The sequence below is a fragment of the Sylvia atricapilla genome, chromosome 8, assembly GCF_009819655.1.
Source record: "Sylvia atricapilla isolate bSylAtr1 chromosome 8, bSylAtr1.pri, whole genome shotgun sequence".
NCBI lineage: Eukaryota > Metazoa > Chordata > Aves > Passeriformes > Sylviidae > Sylvia > Sylvia atricapilla.
In genome coordinates, this window is record NC_089147.1 from 10,511,245 (window position 1) to 10,526,195 (window position 14,951).

The 14,951-nt window shown below is 43.5% G+C and overlaps 2 protein-coding genes across 3 annotated transcripts in view; one reads left to right on the plus strand and one right to left on the minus strand.

The window, feature by feature from the left end:
- The window catches only part of ADD3 (adducin 3), a 322,976-nt gene that overhangs the window by 126,651 nt on the left and 181,374 nt on the right, over window positions 1-14,951 (minus strand). The window lies entirely within an intron of this gene.
- The window catches only part of XPNPEP1 (X-prolyl aminopeptidase 1), a 31,116-nt gene that overhangs the window by 14,438 nt on the left and 1,727 nt on the right, over window positions 1-14,951 (plus strand). For both annotated transcript variants that reach the window (XM_066323611.1, XM_066323610.1), the window contains 11 exons: window positions 1,642-1,723; window positions 2,652-2,862; window positions 5,553-5,642; window positions 6,940-6,990; window positions 8,103-8,161; window positions 8,850-8,927; window positions 9,425-9,496; window positions 11,108-11,168; window positions 12,024-12,093; window positions 13,224-13,397; window positions 14,242-14,318. In XM_066323611.1, the coding sequence (XP_066179708.1) occupies window positions 1,642-1,723; window positions 2,652-2,862; window positions 5,553-5,642; window positions 6,940-6,990; window positions 8,103-8,161; window positions 8,850-8,927; window positions 9,425-9,496; window positions 11,108-11,168; window positions 12,024-12,093; window positions 13,224-13,397; window positions 14,242-14,318 (1,025 nt within the window). The remainder of the gene's footprint in view (window positions 1-1,641; window positions 1,724-2,651; window positions 2,863-5,552; window positions 5,643-6,939; window positions 6,991-8,102; window positions 8,162-8,849; window positions 8,928-9,424; window positions 9,497-11,107; window positions 11,169-12,023; window positions 12,094-13,223; window positions 13,398-14,241; window positions 14,319-14,951) is intronic.

The window sequence follows — 14,951 nt, forward strand, 5'->3', positions numbered from 1 at the left end:
GACTCAACTTGTTTTTCCAGATCATTTCAACCCAGGGTCTCACTAGAGTCCCCTCTGTGTTTGAGGCCCCAGGATGGCTGTGTCTCCACACCCTGGCTCCCAGCCAAGTGTGTAGGAAGGGAGAATGGCCAGAAACAGCAGTGGTTTCCCCAGGACTGCTGTTCCTAGCACTGCGTGTCCTTTTTGCAGAAGTCACCAGTGCACACATTGGTGAAGGGGGAATGAACACTGGCAGGGTGTGAGTGCTGCTCATCCTGTGCCCCGTATCCGATCTGGAAAGGTAGAAATGGAGGTGGTGTTCTCCTCACTCCAGCACTGCCAGCACATTGTCTCTGGCACTGGGTAAAGCCAACTCGATGAGGTCTGTGGGCTGTTCTGGATCTGGGACACTGAGCAAAGAGCTTTTTTCGTGAAAGAAATACTTCTGAGAATGGTGAATATGACTCCTCCCTGGGGAGGCCTGCATGAGGAGAGATTGTATGTCTCACCTTTTCAGGCGCATCTCCAATTAAATTAATGATAAATTGGTGCCCTGAGGTGGTTTCAGATTAAATGTCTCCAGCGAAGTGAAGCTTGGTTATGAATCAAGAGTGTTAAGATGAACCAGAGAAGGTCATGAGAGAAGCCCATTTTCGAGTGCCTGGTTGATTTCTTATCCTAAAGGGGGAAGGGGAGAAGTTGTTTTAATTTTATCTAATTCAATTAACTGTATTAAACTCCAGACAAGTTTCTGAGAAGAGGAAAAAGAGCTACAAAGGAGATTGTTGCCTTCTTACTGCATTGGAAGTTGGCTGAGTGGGGAAGTTTGTACCCATGCAGTAAAAAGTTCTTTGTGGCTTTTCCCTGCATTCAAGTGACCTATTGCTTCCCTGGGGAGAATTAAGCTCTATTTTTACTTTCATGGCAGAATTTGCACAGTTCGATGAATACAGTGCTGGGTTGTAATTTAGGACATGTTGGTTCTTTTCCCAGCTGTCCTGCTGGCTGGCCTTATTGGCTTGAGTAACTCATTTCAGCTAATTGGATACCCTGGAGTTTATATTTGACCCCAAAACCAGGATTTTAGAGATGCTGAACATCCACATCCCCTCTTGACTTGGTCAGGGATAAAATCTTTGTGAAAAATAGCTAAGACTGTACAGTCTGAATCTGAGATATTAGAGGGACCCAAATGAGAGGCCTTTTTGGGGTATTGTAGTCTTGCCTATTGTGTCTTCCTCTTACCTCAAATGTCAAAAGGATTGGAATGAAATGATAGTTTGTAACTTTGAAGTTTTCTGGCTGTTAAGAAGTGAGCTTTCATTGCATTGCACAGACCAGAAAGGGCAGACCCTACTTTTTGTACATGTATCCTTGTCTTTCCTTGCCTGTACCTGCTTTTGCCAGCCCTCCTTTAGAAGTTCAACACGAGTTTAAACACCCGGGAGTGTTCATACTGTGGTTCTGATGCCATCTCCTGGCAAAAACTTAGGATTGCCAAGAATGCAGCAGGCTGTGGGACAGCTGAGTAGGAGCTGGACTCACAGCCTGCACCCGTGACATCTCATTGCTTGCCTGTGTTTTTGTAAGATTATTTTTGGCTTTCTCTAATGTTGCAGAAGATGAACTAGGACTGTGATTCTTGATGTTCTTCTTTTTCAGGGCTTTTCAACCTTCGAGGCTCTGATGTTGAGTACAATCCTGTGTTTTTTGCATACGCCGTAATAGGAATGAACACGATCAGGTGCTTGTATTCCCTTCCTCTGTTCCCCAAGATGCATTTTTCTGGCATCAAAAATGCCTATGGTTGGGTACTAGTGTCCTTTCTGAGCTCTTTTGTCTCCAACATTAGTTACTCTCCTCCCCTGATCAGAGCTAGAGAGGCAGCCAAGAGCTCTGCTGCGCTCCTCAGCACCTTGGCTGGCTTGCTGGGTGACCTTGGGCACGATGGCTGAGCCCTCTGTCTGTCACCCTGAGATAATGTGCAGGGCCCTTGGAGCTCTGGGTGAAGTGTGGGTAAGAGCCAAGACTGGCCTGCACATTACAAACTTCAGGGAAAAATCTAAATTACTGAGTCACTTCAAAACTGCAGGGACTGTGCAGGAAAGTTTCAGGGCTGGCTTATAACAGAAGGCTTCTTTCCTGTGACTGCCCCTTACACTGAGCCTCAGCAAGCACAGTTCTTATGAAGGCATCTGTAAGCTGCTACCTAGATCCATCTGAGGTAAAACCTGGCTGGGTGAGTGAGTACAGGTTGTGTGTGAAGGTCGAGCTGAACTTTTCAACTCAGTGAGAGCTAGAGCAATGTGATACTTTGAACTACAGTAGCTTTTCTCTTTCCAGATGTTACCCTTAAAAGTTAGAGAGTGGCTGTTATTTGCCTCAGTTACTTTCCTGTTTCAAGCACAGTGATGGGATGTAGCCATCTTGACTGTGTCAGACAAATGGAAATGCTCTCAGTTCTTTCCTCTCAGTGAGGTGGCACATCTTAATTTCTGTGATTTAAACTTTGTGAAAGCTGGTGGTTAAATTACATAGGACAAAGTGGAGTGCAAAATTCATTATCTCCTTTCTCCCTGAAATGTTGCCAGAATGGTTTTTCTTTCCCTCCTTTACCCCAGCCACTGTCAGATGTGGTCTCACCTATTTGATCTCTCCAATTTGTTTCTCAGGCTCTTCATTGATGGTGACCGGATGATGGACCCAGCTGTGAGGGAGCACTTACAGCTTGACTCCACTCTGGAACCTGAGTTCAAAATCCAGGTGATGCCCTATGGATCTATCCTGTCGGAGCTGCAGGCTGTTGGTGCAGGCCTCTCACCCAAGGAGAAAGTGTGGCTCAGTGACAAAGCCAGCTATGCTCTGACTGAGGCCATTCCCAAGGTCAGTGGCCCTAGCAAGGGAAAATGCTTTTCTCTTCTCTGCTCATCGTGGTTTGGAAGGGTGGTAATGAGGGCAGCTGGCCTCAGTTTCCCCTCTGCAAAGCCCGATGCAGGCTGGAGCCTGTGCAGAAGGGATCCAGCCATGCTGAGGTATCAAGGGCTTGTTAATCCTGGGGTTGCTCCTGCTGGAGCTGCCCTTCCAACTCGCTAAGCCGATTTATCTGAAGAATTGTCAGCTTAAGATAAAACAAGTACAGGAGAGAGGGGAGGGAAGAGGCAGCAGGGTGAGCTCAGGTCATTCTGCCCACGGGTGGAGCATCAGCCTCATGTGGACGAGCAGCAAAAACTGGAACCTTGCAGAAATTGAAGCAGGAAAGTTGAGCAGGACTTCTGAGAAGGGTGCATTTGGCTTGATCTGAGTGTCTGAGACTGGTTCCCCTTATTTAGTTCAGTGGCTTGAGGATATCAGGCACTATGTGATGTCTTTTACTGAAGGCAGGAGGGAGAAGATGACAGAGTTGTTGTAGCAGGGCCTTGTGGGGACACAGATAATCTGCAGGCACTGGTTGTCCGTGCACTTAGTGCATCTGCCGAGGGACAGTTGTAGCATCAGAATAATTTCTGTACAGCCATACGTGCTGTATCTTGCTATCCTTTTGAACTTGCCTGTCTGGGACTCCCACTGTCCACCTAATATTCTAATTGCCATGAAAGATACCTGAGGAAGGACACGGCAACTCTGGACAAATAAGCTAGTTTCCATGCATCTCATGTACATCTCTTGTTTGCTAGAGATCACATTCTCTGGAATACTATCCAGTTTGCAGTAAGTAACAGATACTGTGATTAAATATACAGGTTTTTGTCCCTGTCCAGGGTTAAATCTTCAGACACCATCAATCTATTTCTAGGCCTCCTAATACAGAATACTGACAGCATAGTGTCTGTGGAGCATTCAGGATACATTGTTGTTCTTTTGACTTCAGAGTAGAAAGCACCTTGCTGTAGTTGTAGTCAATGGTCTAGCCCACTTTGGTTAAGCTGCTGTAGTTGATTTATTTAGAGTATCCATGTGGAGAAGTACAGAAGGCCTGACCTAGAGAAAGGAATATAATGAGTTGGAGTGACATTATTTAGCCCATGAGCACTGGAAGTTTTGGCTGATATTGAGCCGTTACAGTGCTGCATGCCCTCTGTGTGCAATGGGGAGAGTCCCTGCCTTGAAGAGCTCTGTGCAATAGAAAGCAGACAAGGAGGACTGAAATGTCTTGATTAAAAGCCACTTAGAGAGTCACTGGAAGAGCCAGAGTTTTTCTAGTTCCTCCCTGGCTCTCCACCACTTCAAAGCACTTCAGGCCAGTTGCTCAGCTGGTGTGAAGAGCACCAGTGCTGGAAGTCCATCTAATGTCTGTCTCCATCAGAGCCAAATATTGACACTGGCAAAAATCCATTCCATTATTAAACACAGATCTGCAAACCCTTTATAGATTTGTTTACAGCTGCATGTAAATATACTTTTCACAGAAGATTAATACTACTTACCAGTATTTATAATGGGCAAGACAGCCTAAGAATCTGACTATTTATCCTGACTCATAAAAGGACTTTTCTGACTTTCTTGTGACTTACTCTGTAATTTAGTTTCTGCATTATGTAGTGTGATTGTTTTGTTGTTTTTAAGAATTTGGAAACTGTAAGCCTGTAGGATTTATGTGAATTTAGTCTTTGCAGAAGGTCTGCTGGGCCTTTCCTCGAATTTGAGTGATATTTATTTGTATGATGATGCATTTAAAGTAGGAAACAACATGTTGCTTGGGCTGTGCTTCTGTAGGTGCCCATCCCATCTCCTGATATATAATGAGTAGAGCAGAGAACTGGGCGAAAGACTTGGTTCTTCTTCCTTCTTCTTCTTTCTTCAGATGCCAAGTGTGGTGAGATTTGGGCAAGTCACCTCAGCTGATGAATTTCTGAAGATGTGCTGAAACCAGCCAAGCATTCCTGCTAATCTAAGGACAGCTGGTGTTTGAGGAAGTGTGTAGTAGCAAGGGATCAGTTACTAGTTCTTAATGCAGGGTCACCCCATCCAAGCACAGGAAAGCTTTGTCTCAAACCAGCGACATAAGCTCCTTTCAGAATGTGTAAAGCTGAGCTTTGCCTTTCATGTTTTCTTGGGCCTCGGTATGTTTGTCAGAGCTGCTGATGATTAACAGTGGTGATGCTCAGTGCTTGGTACCTGGGCTGAGTGCCCTTTGCTCCTTGCTGCTTGAGGGTGACTGTCAGGGTCAAGGTGGCTTTTAAGTCTGTTTCCACAGCCTAAGTTCTACCACAGCATCAGGGATTAGTGTTTTTCATTGGCCTCTGGGCCTTCAGTGTCCATCAGCAACAGGAATCTGTGGCTCAGACATTGATATAGATATATGGTATTTAGGATATCCAGATCTTCAACCTGCTTTATGACAAGCTGTTGTTTAGTTCTTTGGATTTCCTTATGGCTGTTCTTCCTTCAATCAGGGACTGTTTCTCCTCTCTACTCCCCAAGTGCACTTAGCTGACTTTTGGCAACCAGCATCTCATACTGCTGAAGGTTGAGAGAGGCTGCCAATGTACAAATTGTGGCCAGGCTGAGTTATTAAATCTGTAGGATTATGTAGTCTGACTAATCCACAAGTAATCCCTGTCCTTCTGCTGCAGGCTTACCGATACCTCACCCCATATACCCCCATCTGCATTGCAAAAGCTGTGAAGAACGCAGCGGAAACAGAAGGCATGAGAAGAGCACATGTAAGTGACGCCTTGAATGTCTCCCTGCACGTGGCAACAGGTTTGCTGTACCTTTAGGGAAAGGAATAACATTTTCCTTTCAGTTGTAATGTTTTGGATAAAAAGAAAATAAGAATTTGGATAGCAGGATAAAAAAGGTTTTTTGTCAGATGTCTACTGCTCTTGAAGCAGGTTTCTTGCGTGTTTTGCATTTCCTTGAAGAACAACATTTGCAATAGTGTGAGGAAACTGCCTTGCTCTGTGGGAAAACTGTGTAGACTTGAGAAATGTTATTTGCAGTGTGGGCCCTTAAAGGGATGTTCTTTCCCCTTTGCTGGTTCTGTTGTCTTTGTCAGTGGAGTTTTCATATTGTTATCACTTGAATAAACACAGCCTAAAGAGCACAGAAAAATTCTTCGACTCATGGTGCGAAGTGCAGGCCAAGATGTTCAGAAGCAGCCAGTGTCCTCAAAGCACTCTTTTAGCCTCCTCATCATGACACTGGGAATGAGGCTGATTTCCCAGGAAGCTTCATCATTTCAAGCAAAGAAGCTGCCTGTGAAACAGGTTCATAGTGGGGGCTGAACTTTTATTTATTTCCTGTTAGTGTTCAAGCAGCAGTTTTCACAGTAAGAGAAATGTGCCAGTTGAAGCAGAGCTGGCAGTTTTGGGTTTGTCCCATATTTTCTGCTGCTTCTTGGGAACCAGTAATTTCTATTTCAATGCTTTTCTCTCCCTGTTAGTTAATGGGAAGTAAAAAGAGTTGTACTGAGGAGAGGAACTTTTATCACCTGCCACCTGAGAACAAAATAATGCCTTGTTCTTGTACACATCTCCTGCTTCTTGCCCCTACATGCTGCAGGCATGTAGGAAAAAAAAGGAACAAAAAAGGGGGTCATAAAGCAAGAGAGCCAGAAGCTGTGTGACAGAGACTGTGTGGTGGCCATGTGCCCATAGGAGATGTTCCCCTGTCACATCACCAGATGAGTCGTGTGATTGCCTTCTGTGATCTGAGATGCAAGATCTTGGCTGTTAAAGCAAAATAGCCTTGAAACTGATGTGTGGGGTAAAGCCAGACTTCATACAGTAAGATATGTCTCAGCAGTAATTATTAACATTCATTTAACTCTCCAGATACTTTTCCAGTGTTTCTATTAATTACAGTGTGCAAAAACTGAAAATACCTCTTGGATCATCTCTTAGTTTATGTTTCTGAAACTTACAGGTTGGATTCTTTTGCATCAAAACCTGTTTATACTGAGGCTTGATAAATCTTTCTCCTTCTCAATTCCCTTTTCTTGTGCTTATTTTAACATAGATTAAAGATGCTGTTGCCCTGTGTGAGCTCTTTAACTGGCTGGAAAAGGAGGTATTGTGTATTTTTTTTTAACTTGGAGGTTCTATTACTGTGTAAAATTCTTCATTGGCACAAACTTTTTATTAGTCTTTATAGTGCCTTTACTAAAAGTGGGGAAACAGTTGGGGGTTTATCTGGTGGTTTGGGATTTTTCTGAGGATTTCAAACATACTTTTAGGATTTCAAACATACTTTTATTCAAGGCTGAATTAATTTTTTGAAAACATTCACCCATTCACTTTACACAGACCAAAGCTCAAACAAGTGAGAAATTACCTGAGCAGGCTTAGTGTAGTGTTAATGCTGTCTCATGTTGGTTTGGTAGTGTAAATCATGAAATAATATTCAGCTTCATACAATAATTTGGAATTATTCTCATGATAATCAACCAGTATGAACAAACTTGGCATTTATGAATGGGAGATGCAGTGAAAATGGGATAAAAACAATTTACTTGTGTATTCACTGCTTTAGAAGTACACAGTGGATGTGCAGAGTGCCAAGTGTTACACAGCAACTTACTAAGCCATGCCACTGCATGTCTGAGTCTATTGACTTTATTTATGGAGAAGGCTTGATGACTTCCAGAAGGTGCCTTTTTACATGTCTGAGTACCTCATGAAGTCAGCCTCAGGGGTTATGAAACCTAACTCTTGCCCTGCTTTGCCTGTTTTCCAGTCCAGGGGAAGTTGTGTCATAGGTTTGAATTTATCAAATGCCTAAAGTAAATTTTTACACACATTGTTTTTTGTGCAACTGCTTCCATTCTTGATTTAAAAGCATAAAAATTTTAACAGCATGGGCTGTTAAAGAGAACTACTTAAACTTAGTGTCATCTGACTGTGAAGAGGTGTTGTCTCTGCACATCTCAGTGAAGTTAGTGCTGCACTGACTGCTCCCTGGTCATGGTTCAGTGATCTTGCTGTGACCATCTCCACTTCCTTCTTCTCAAATGGACAGTATTGCTGGGTTTGTGTTTGTCATTACTGAGGAATGAGGACAGAAAACCTGGAGAGAAGGCACTTCCAGGGTTTCATAAGGCACAGACAAGAGCCAGTGTTTAAGCATGTAGCGTTTCCTTTGCTTGTTGCTGCACTAATCCAACCCATGTCCCTGTCCACCAGGTTCCAAAGGGAACAATAACAGAAATAGTAGCTGCAGACAAAGCAGAGGAGTTCCGCAGGTAAAAAGTGAATCTACTCTGGGGAGGTTTTCTGGATGGCATTTTTCATCCATTGTTTTTATTTTATTCTTTAGAAATGTATCTCACTTGCAGATGTATTTTACCTGAGGACAAATCTTTACTAATGGATTACTTTGAAAACTTGAAAAAGTTGGGAAGAATTTGGTCTCTTGGGATGTAAAAATCCCAGCCCACTAGATCCTGTCCAGTTTCCTTTTGAGATAGCAGTGAGGAGTGCTGCAATTAGGACACTTAAATAAAAGAGAGTTGCTTCCTTACCACAGAGAAATGTATGTAAAACTTAGATTTTTTTTCTTCTTCTGATAGAGAAGAAACACCATTTATTTTGAGAGTTACTCCCATGTGCACATCATCAGGACCTCTAAAATGCCTTTGAGTAAAAAAGTAACAAAGTAGAAATTGTTCAGCTTATCTCTTCCTGGGGGATTTGGGTAGTGAATTTTCTTCTTCAAGGAAAGAGTAGATCTGGAAAACAGGTTTCCATGTGGTTGGGAGAAGAGGGCTTCAAATTGTACATTTCTTCTACCCAAATTTGCTTATCCAGGTGGCTTTCAATGCCAAGGGGAAGGCTGAGGTGATGTGAAATTGGGGATGAGGCACTCCAGGTGCCCTAGGTGCTTGGTGTGCGCCTCACTTGTGCTGTAGTGATCAAAATCTTTTCTTTCAGTCAGCAGAAAGACTTTGTTGAATTGAGTTTTGCTACCATATCAAGCACAGGTCCAAATGGAGCCATCATTCACTACAAGTAAGAGAAACACAGCTTCTCCTTTCATCCTTCAGCAAACATAGTTGGAATGAGCTCTTCATGGAGTCACAACAGAGTACTCCAGGGAGATGTTGCTTGCTATCTTTCTTTACTCCACACCCACTAAGTAAAGATCTTTCCTTGCTGGCAGCATGCATGTATTATGATGCTGATCTGCTCAGGGCCAGAGAAAAGGGCTATTTCGGGGCTGGAAGTCTGGGAAGGATGAGTATGAAGTGCCACAACTGTTCTGAAATACATCCAAGAAACAGATGTTGAGGGTTTTTCTGGAAGCAGCAAAGCTCTGTACTGTAGTGCTGTATACAAATCCTCTCTTTGGTATGATCCCTGGCTCAGCATGTGTGGGATTTCCATCACTGCTACAAGAAATCAGAGCTGACACATCCAAGCTTGCACTTAATATGGTTTCTGGACTGCAGACATGGGCTGGAGACCTTAAAAGAGTGGAACAAAACTCTTTGTGTTTATCTGAACAGGCCAGTTCCTGAGACCAACAGAACGCTGTCGGTGAACGAGATCTACCTCCTGGACTCAGGAGCACAGTACAAGTGAGTGGATGAATGGTGCTGAACTGCCATGTATGTGTTCTTTTCCCCATGACCCCTGCAGGGTCAGCTCACATTTGCCTTGGCAAGCAAGTTTTGAGTCCACAGCAGATCAGGGCTGCTGACAGGCCTTGCCGAGGTCAGGGACAAGATGTCAAAGTACAGTTTCCATCTGAGTCTCATCCATCCCCAGTATGATGGGAGCTGTATGGCTGGTGGTTTTCATATCACGTTGCAGGAATAGGGAGCAGGCCTGACTGCCCTGGCTTAGCCTTGGGCTGCCTACTCAGCAGCCTGCACAGCTGGGTGAGACGCCTACCCTGCCAGGATCTGCCCTGTAGGCAGATTTGACTGATATTGAGGCCAGAACAAGGTGGAGTGAAGAAGAAGGACAGCACTGCCTTGTGGTGCTCTCTGCCTTTTTAGGGAGACTCAGAGTCAGGGTTCCTCATCCCGGTAGTTACTTGGGTCTTGGGTGTGTTTTTGGAAAGGCATCATGTCTGAAAACTCACTCAATGCTGTTTTGACAGTGCCATTCAGTGGCCTCAGTTCCTTTACTGTGGAACTCTTGACTCCATGGAAAATGTAAGAAGGGATGTTTTTAACCAGTGTAAATAGATGAGAAGTGGCTTGTTCAGGAAGACACAAGACAAGCCTGGCTGCTCCTTTGAGATGAGCTTTGTCTTTAGAGCTATGCCTTTTTGTTATGTCAGTCAGGAAGAGCTTTGAAAAAGAACCATACAGACATCCTTTGATAAGATTTTTACAAGGAGATCTTTTTTCCTCCCCTCTGATGGCCTAATTAACGATTTCCTTAGTGCCACTATGAAAAGCAGCCCTTTGGATACAATGTAAGCTGGACATCAATGGCACTTACCACAGCATTGTGACAGGGATGCTTTGCTTGTCCCTGCTGAGAAGTTAAACCCTGAGTTCTTTGTGACCACGGCCTGTGTGTGGTGGGGAAGAGCACAGGGACAGGAGTGAGCATTTCAAAGGGAACTCGTTATTTCAAGAGCCATTGTGTTTTTGACAGCGGGCTCAAAATGCTGTTTGCAGAAGGAACTTAGAGCCAGATTCTGACGTATTGGATTAGCCCCTATCCACATGCAGGATGATTTATAGAAATCTTAGCACAAGGCATCCTGAGGATGCAAAGGATACTATTCCCCCTTACACTTCCCTTTTCTGGGCTGGTAGCTGTCATTCTTGCAAAAGTGTGTGTTTTAAAGCTGTTAAAGAATCGACTGCCATACAAATAGGCTAAATTTGGCCTGTTCTCAATAGACAGGTACCAGTTGCTAAACCTCAAATTAGCATCGTTTTTATGAGCAGTTTAGATTCTAATTTGGGAAGAGCTTTGGGATGCTTATGTTTGAAAGATAACAGTTTGAATTATGAATCATTATTGCTACATCTGGGGCACTGTGTTCAGGAATTTTTGAGATTAGGAGTGGTTACATCATCCGTCTTGTGTAGCACAGAGCAGATGATTTTATCCATTTATGAGCTTGGTTGGTTTGCTGCACTGTGACTGGGTTTTCTGTGCATTCTCACATTCATCTTTGTTTTTCCCCATCCCTTTGGTTCCTGCATCTTTGTTTGCCTCTGAAGAGATGGTACAACAGATGTGACCAGGACAATGCATTTTGGCACACCATCAGCCTATGAAAAGGTAAGTTGGGACCCCACAGTATGGTTTGTGATTGGATCCTTATTGTTAGAGATACTTAAATCAGTAATGTGCCCTATTGCTGTGCAGTCAAAGTTCTCTGTCGAGTTACCTACCATTTATTTACCAGTATGTGGCAGCATTTGGATAAGGACTGAAAAGGAGACTGTCACACTTCAGACTTCCAAAATATAAAGTGTTTTAGAGAAGTGACACCTTTCTATCTTAAAATGCACAGCTCTCATCTGCAAAATTACATGTTTCCTCTAAGAAATAAGAAAATCAGTAGACTGAGGATAAACAATACTGGTTTGTCCAATAAGGGAGCCAGGAGGGTCTAATATAGTGCAAAGCTCAGTGTCTGCTGCAAGGCTCCAGTCAGATTGTGCCTAGTGTACAATATAAAAAGTCAGTCTCAGACTTACTGAAAAGGTCTGTGCTGGAAGTTTAACAATGTAATTTTGTTTATTTTAAATTGCTTCTTTAACATTTTATTAGTCTTAACTAAAACTAATTTCATTATTGTAGTTCGCTTAGTGACAAAAATAGGCTGTAGGGTGTGCCCAGGAATAAAAATACAGCCACAAAGAAAATGAGTCATGTAGATCAGGTGAATGCTGCTGCTAACCTGCAGTCTGAGTTTGTGATGGTCTCTCTGTAATTACTGGAGAGGGATCTTCAGAGTGATTTAACTCCTTCTGCTTGTGGTTTGCTTTGGCATTACCAGCCACAGGAGGGCATGACCAAATTTTTCCTATCCTCCACAATTTGCTACAAGATGTGTCCTTTCTTTCCCTCCTTGGGGAACACAAAGCTTTTCCTTTCCCTCTTTACCTATGGCACACATTTCTTTGACAGGAATGCTTCACGTATGTCCTGAAGGGACACATAGCTGTGAGTGCAGCCATCTTCCCAAATGGAACCAAAGGTGGGTTGGTGAATTGGTTGTTTTGATCTCTGAAGAACTATTAAGTGGTCTGAAAACATTATGATTGAAAAGTCTAGGCAGATGGTGATGTAACTGTTTCCGTCCCAACAGTTTGGATTCTGGATTACTGATGCCTTCTCTCTCAGCATCAACCAGTGCTGAAAAATCTGAGGGGGACAGTCTGAAGGATGTTGGAAGTGCTCTGGCTCTAGGGTGATAGTGACTTTCATCAGTCAGTGGCACTCTAACACATGTGCTTGGAGGTTGTCTTTATTCTTTACTGATAGCCTTATCAAAGCAAGAGGTCACTTTCCAGCTTCATAAGGACTAGCTAAGTCTGTTCCAATTACTGTGGAAACTCTTAAATCAGTGGGAAAATACATGAGAAAATGACACACAAAGGAGCTGGTTTTATTTTGTGCAGGAGAAGTTGTGAGATACCATCCACCTCTGGTGAATTTGTAAACAGTTATTTTCTCCCTGGTCACACCTTGTACAAAAACAGCTCTTTTTAGAGATTTCTTCATTTTGTGTTCTTGGGTAGGCACGTTAAAAACTACTGCGCAGTGCTATGAGAAAACCAAACTGAACTTGAAGGGTGTCTGAACTTGGAGACATGGGCTTGGTGTTCACACGCAGGCAACAGAAATTCTGTGCCCTCTGGTTGAAACAGTGTGAAATGAGTGGCCTTTCAGGGAAGAAGCCTGGCTGATTAGTCCACCAAATACAATTGGCAGGTCTTCTATTTTCACTTTAGCTCCTTTTTAAGACAGGTACAGAATTCTCTGTGGGACTCTTAACCATTAGATTCTTTCCTGAAAATGTCAGTAGAACAAGCAACAGTGCAATGTTTCTGTTACAACCATCTCTTGAAGAGCTGTGTAATGGAAAAGGGCTCTTCAGCTGAGAAAGGGCTGAATGCCAGATTTGCCAAATCTGCCCTGTAACTCCTAGCCATCCAATGACTTGCTTTCTTTGTGGGTGATGAGGCTTTTTGAGGGAATGGTGATAGGCTTTTTGTTTGGGTTTTTTTTTTTTGCATCTTTTCCAGGTTTGAACCTTCAGTGTGATTATCAGTGTCTCTGAGGGAGCCTGATTTGATTGAATTTTTTCACCTTGTCTGTCCACAGGTCACCTTCTAGACTCCTTTGCCCGTTCTGCCTTGTGGGACTGTGGCTTGGATTACCTGCATGGGACAGGACACGGAGTTGGCTCTTTCCTAAATGTACATGAGGGTCCTTGCGGCATTAGCTACAAAACCTTTGCCGACGAGCCCTTGGAGGCTGGCATGATTGTCTCTGATGGTATTTAGCACTCTCTGGTCACTGGGGAGGGACCAAGCTCTTTTAAGATGCAGAGGGAACAAATGTGACAGTGATGTAAAGGAAAGGCTGGATCAAAAGCACAGGGCCTGCCTCCTCAGCTTGCTGTTTTACTTGTCATTTTAGTTCTCTAGGTAAAGACCCTCACATTAGCTTTTCACCTTCCGTGGAGCACCTTTGCAGTGGGGTGCTGCAGGACTGCTTCCTGCTCTCTACAGCACAGGCCTCAGAAGAGCTGTGCTGACCAGCTGGCTCTGGCATACTGTGGGAGAACTGGCTGCAGTACAAGGTGGACACCAAGCTTTCAGGAGCTAATCCTGTCTTTGCTATGGGCTGTTTGAGGCAGCTGTTAAATCTTTGCATGCCTTATTCTTCCAGTGGTAAATTAACATACTGCTGGGGTTTGCTGAGAGACTTACATTTCTTCAGGGCTGCAGAGTCCTCTCAGGAAGTCAGGGGAACAGTCTCTAAAGGAGTGTTTTGGGAAAGGGGTTACCCACCTGCCTTTCATGAAGACATTAATATTTTCAGAATTTCTGATATTTGGACACAAGTGCTCTCTCTCTTGAATTCCAAGGAGATTCTGAAGCTTGAGGGCTGTCTGTCTTCTTTCTTCTCTCTTTGAGAACTTCTGCTGTCACCTTGCTCGGGGCTTCTGTGCAGATTTAGTAGCGTCAGAAATTTGTTTGCCTCTGTGGTTGCCTGATGTCAAGATTGCTTAGTGACTTCAGTGGACTAAAGACATGGAGAGGAAGTTTGGCCATAGGGAATAAGCACTTGCAGAGTGCAGCAATGTGGCTTAGTTAATTACTGTCTGTTTCTGCAGAGCCTGGCTATTATGAAGATGGGTCCTTTGGGATCCGAATAGAAAACGTCGTCCTCGTGATCCCTGCTGAAACCAAGGTGAATGATCTGCTCCAGATGCACCTTTCTCCCTGACTTGCTGGTTATAAAACTTAAAGTACTGGAACTTGAGGTGGAACCATGCTGCAGACAGTTAAATCCTACTCAAGATTCCTGGTTTCCAAAACTCTTTATTGATGAGCACTGGTTCTAAGTCTCCCTTGATAATGGAAGCACAGAAGACAGTTTTTCTTTTACAGAGTTTCCATGGATTGAAATATGTGTGGGAGAGTGTTTTTTAAATTGTTTTCTGTCTATGTGTTGAAGCAAGATTATTCAGCCCCTTGGAGTTATTGCTGTAGAACTGGTCGATCTCAAGCTGGGTTTTCCCTCTCTGGTAGGGAGCCCTCAGTGGCAGTAGAAACAGAACTGCAGACAGATTTTGACATTATAGTTGCCAGTCTGGCTGGGTTATGCTTCTGGAAATGCTATACTGAAAATGATCATACAGTCATCAAGCTGAAGTCCTGTGCAATGATGACCTTTAGAAAGGGACCATTGAAAGAAGTAACAAAGTTTGTATCAAGATTCTTTGCTTGAGCTGTAAGAAAAATGTTACTGTAAGTTGCTACCCTCGCATGTGAATGTTAGCTTGGTTATTCTGCAGTGATGACATAACCAAGGAGTAAATGT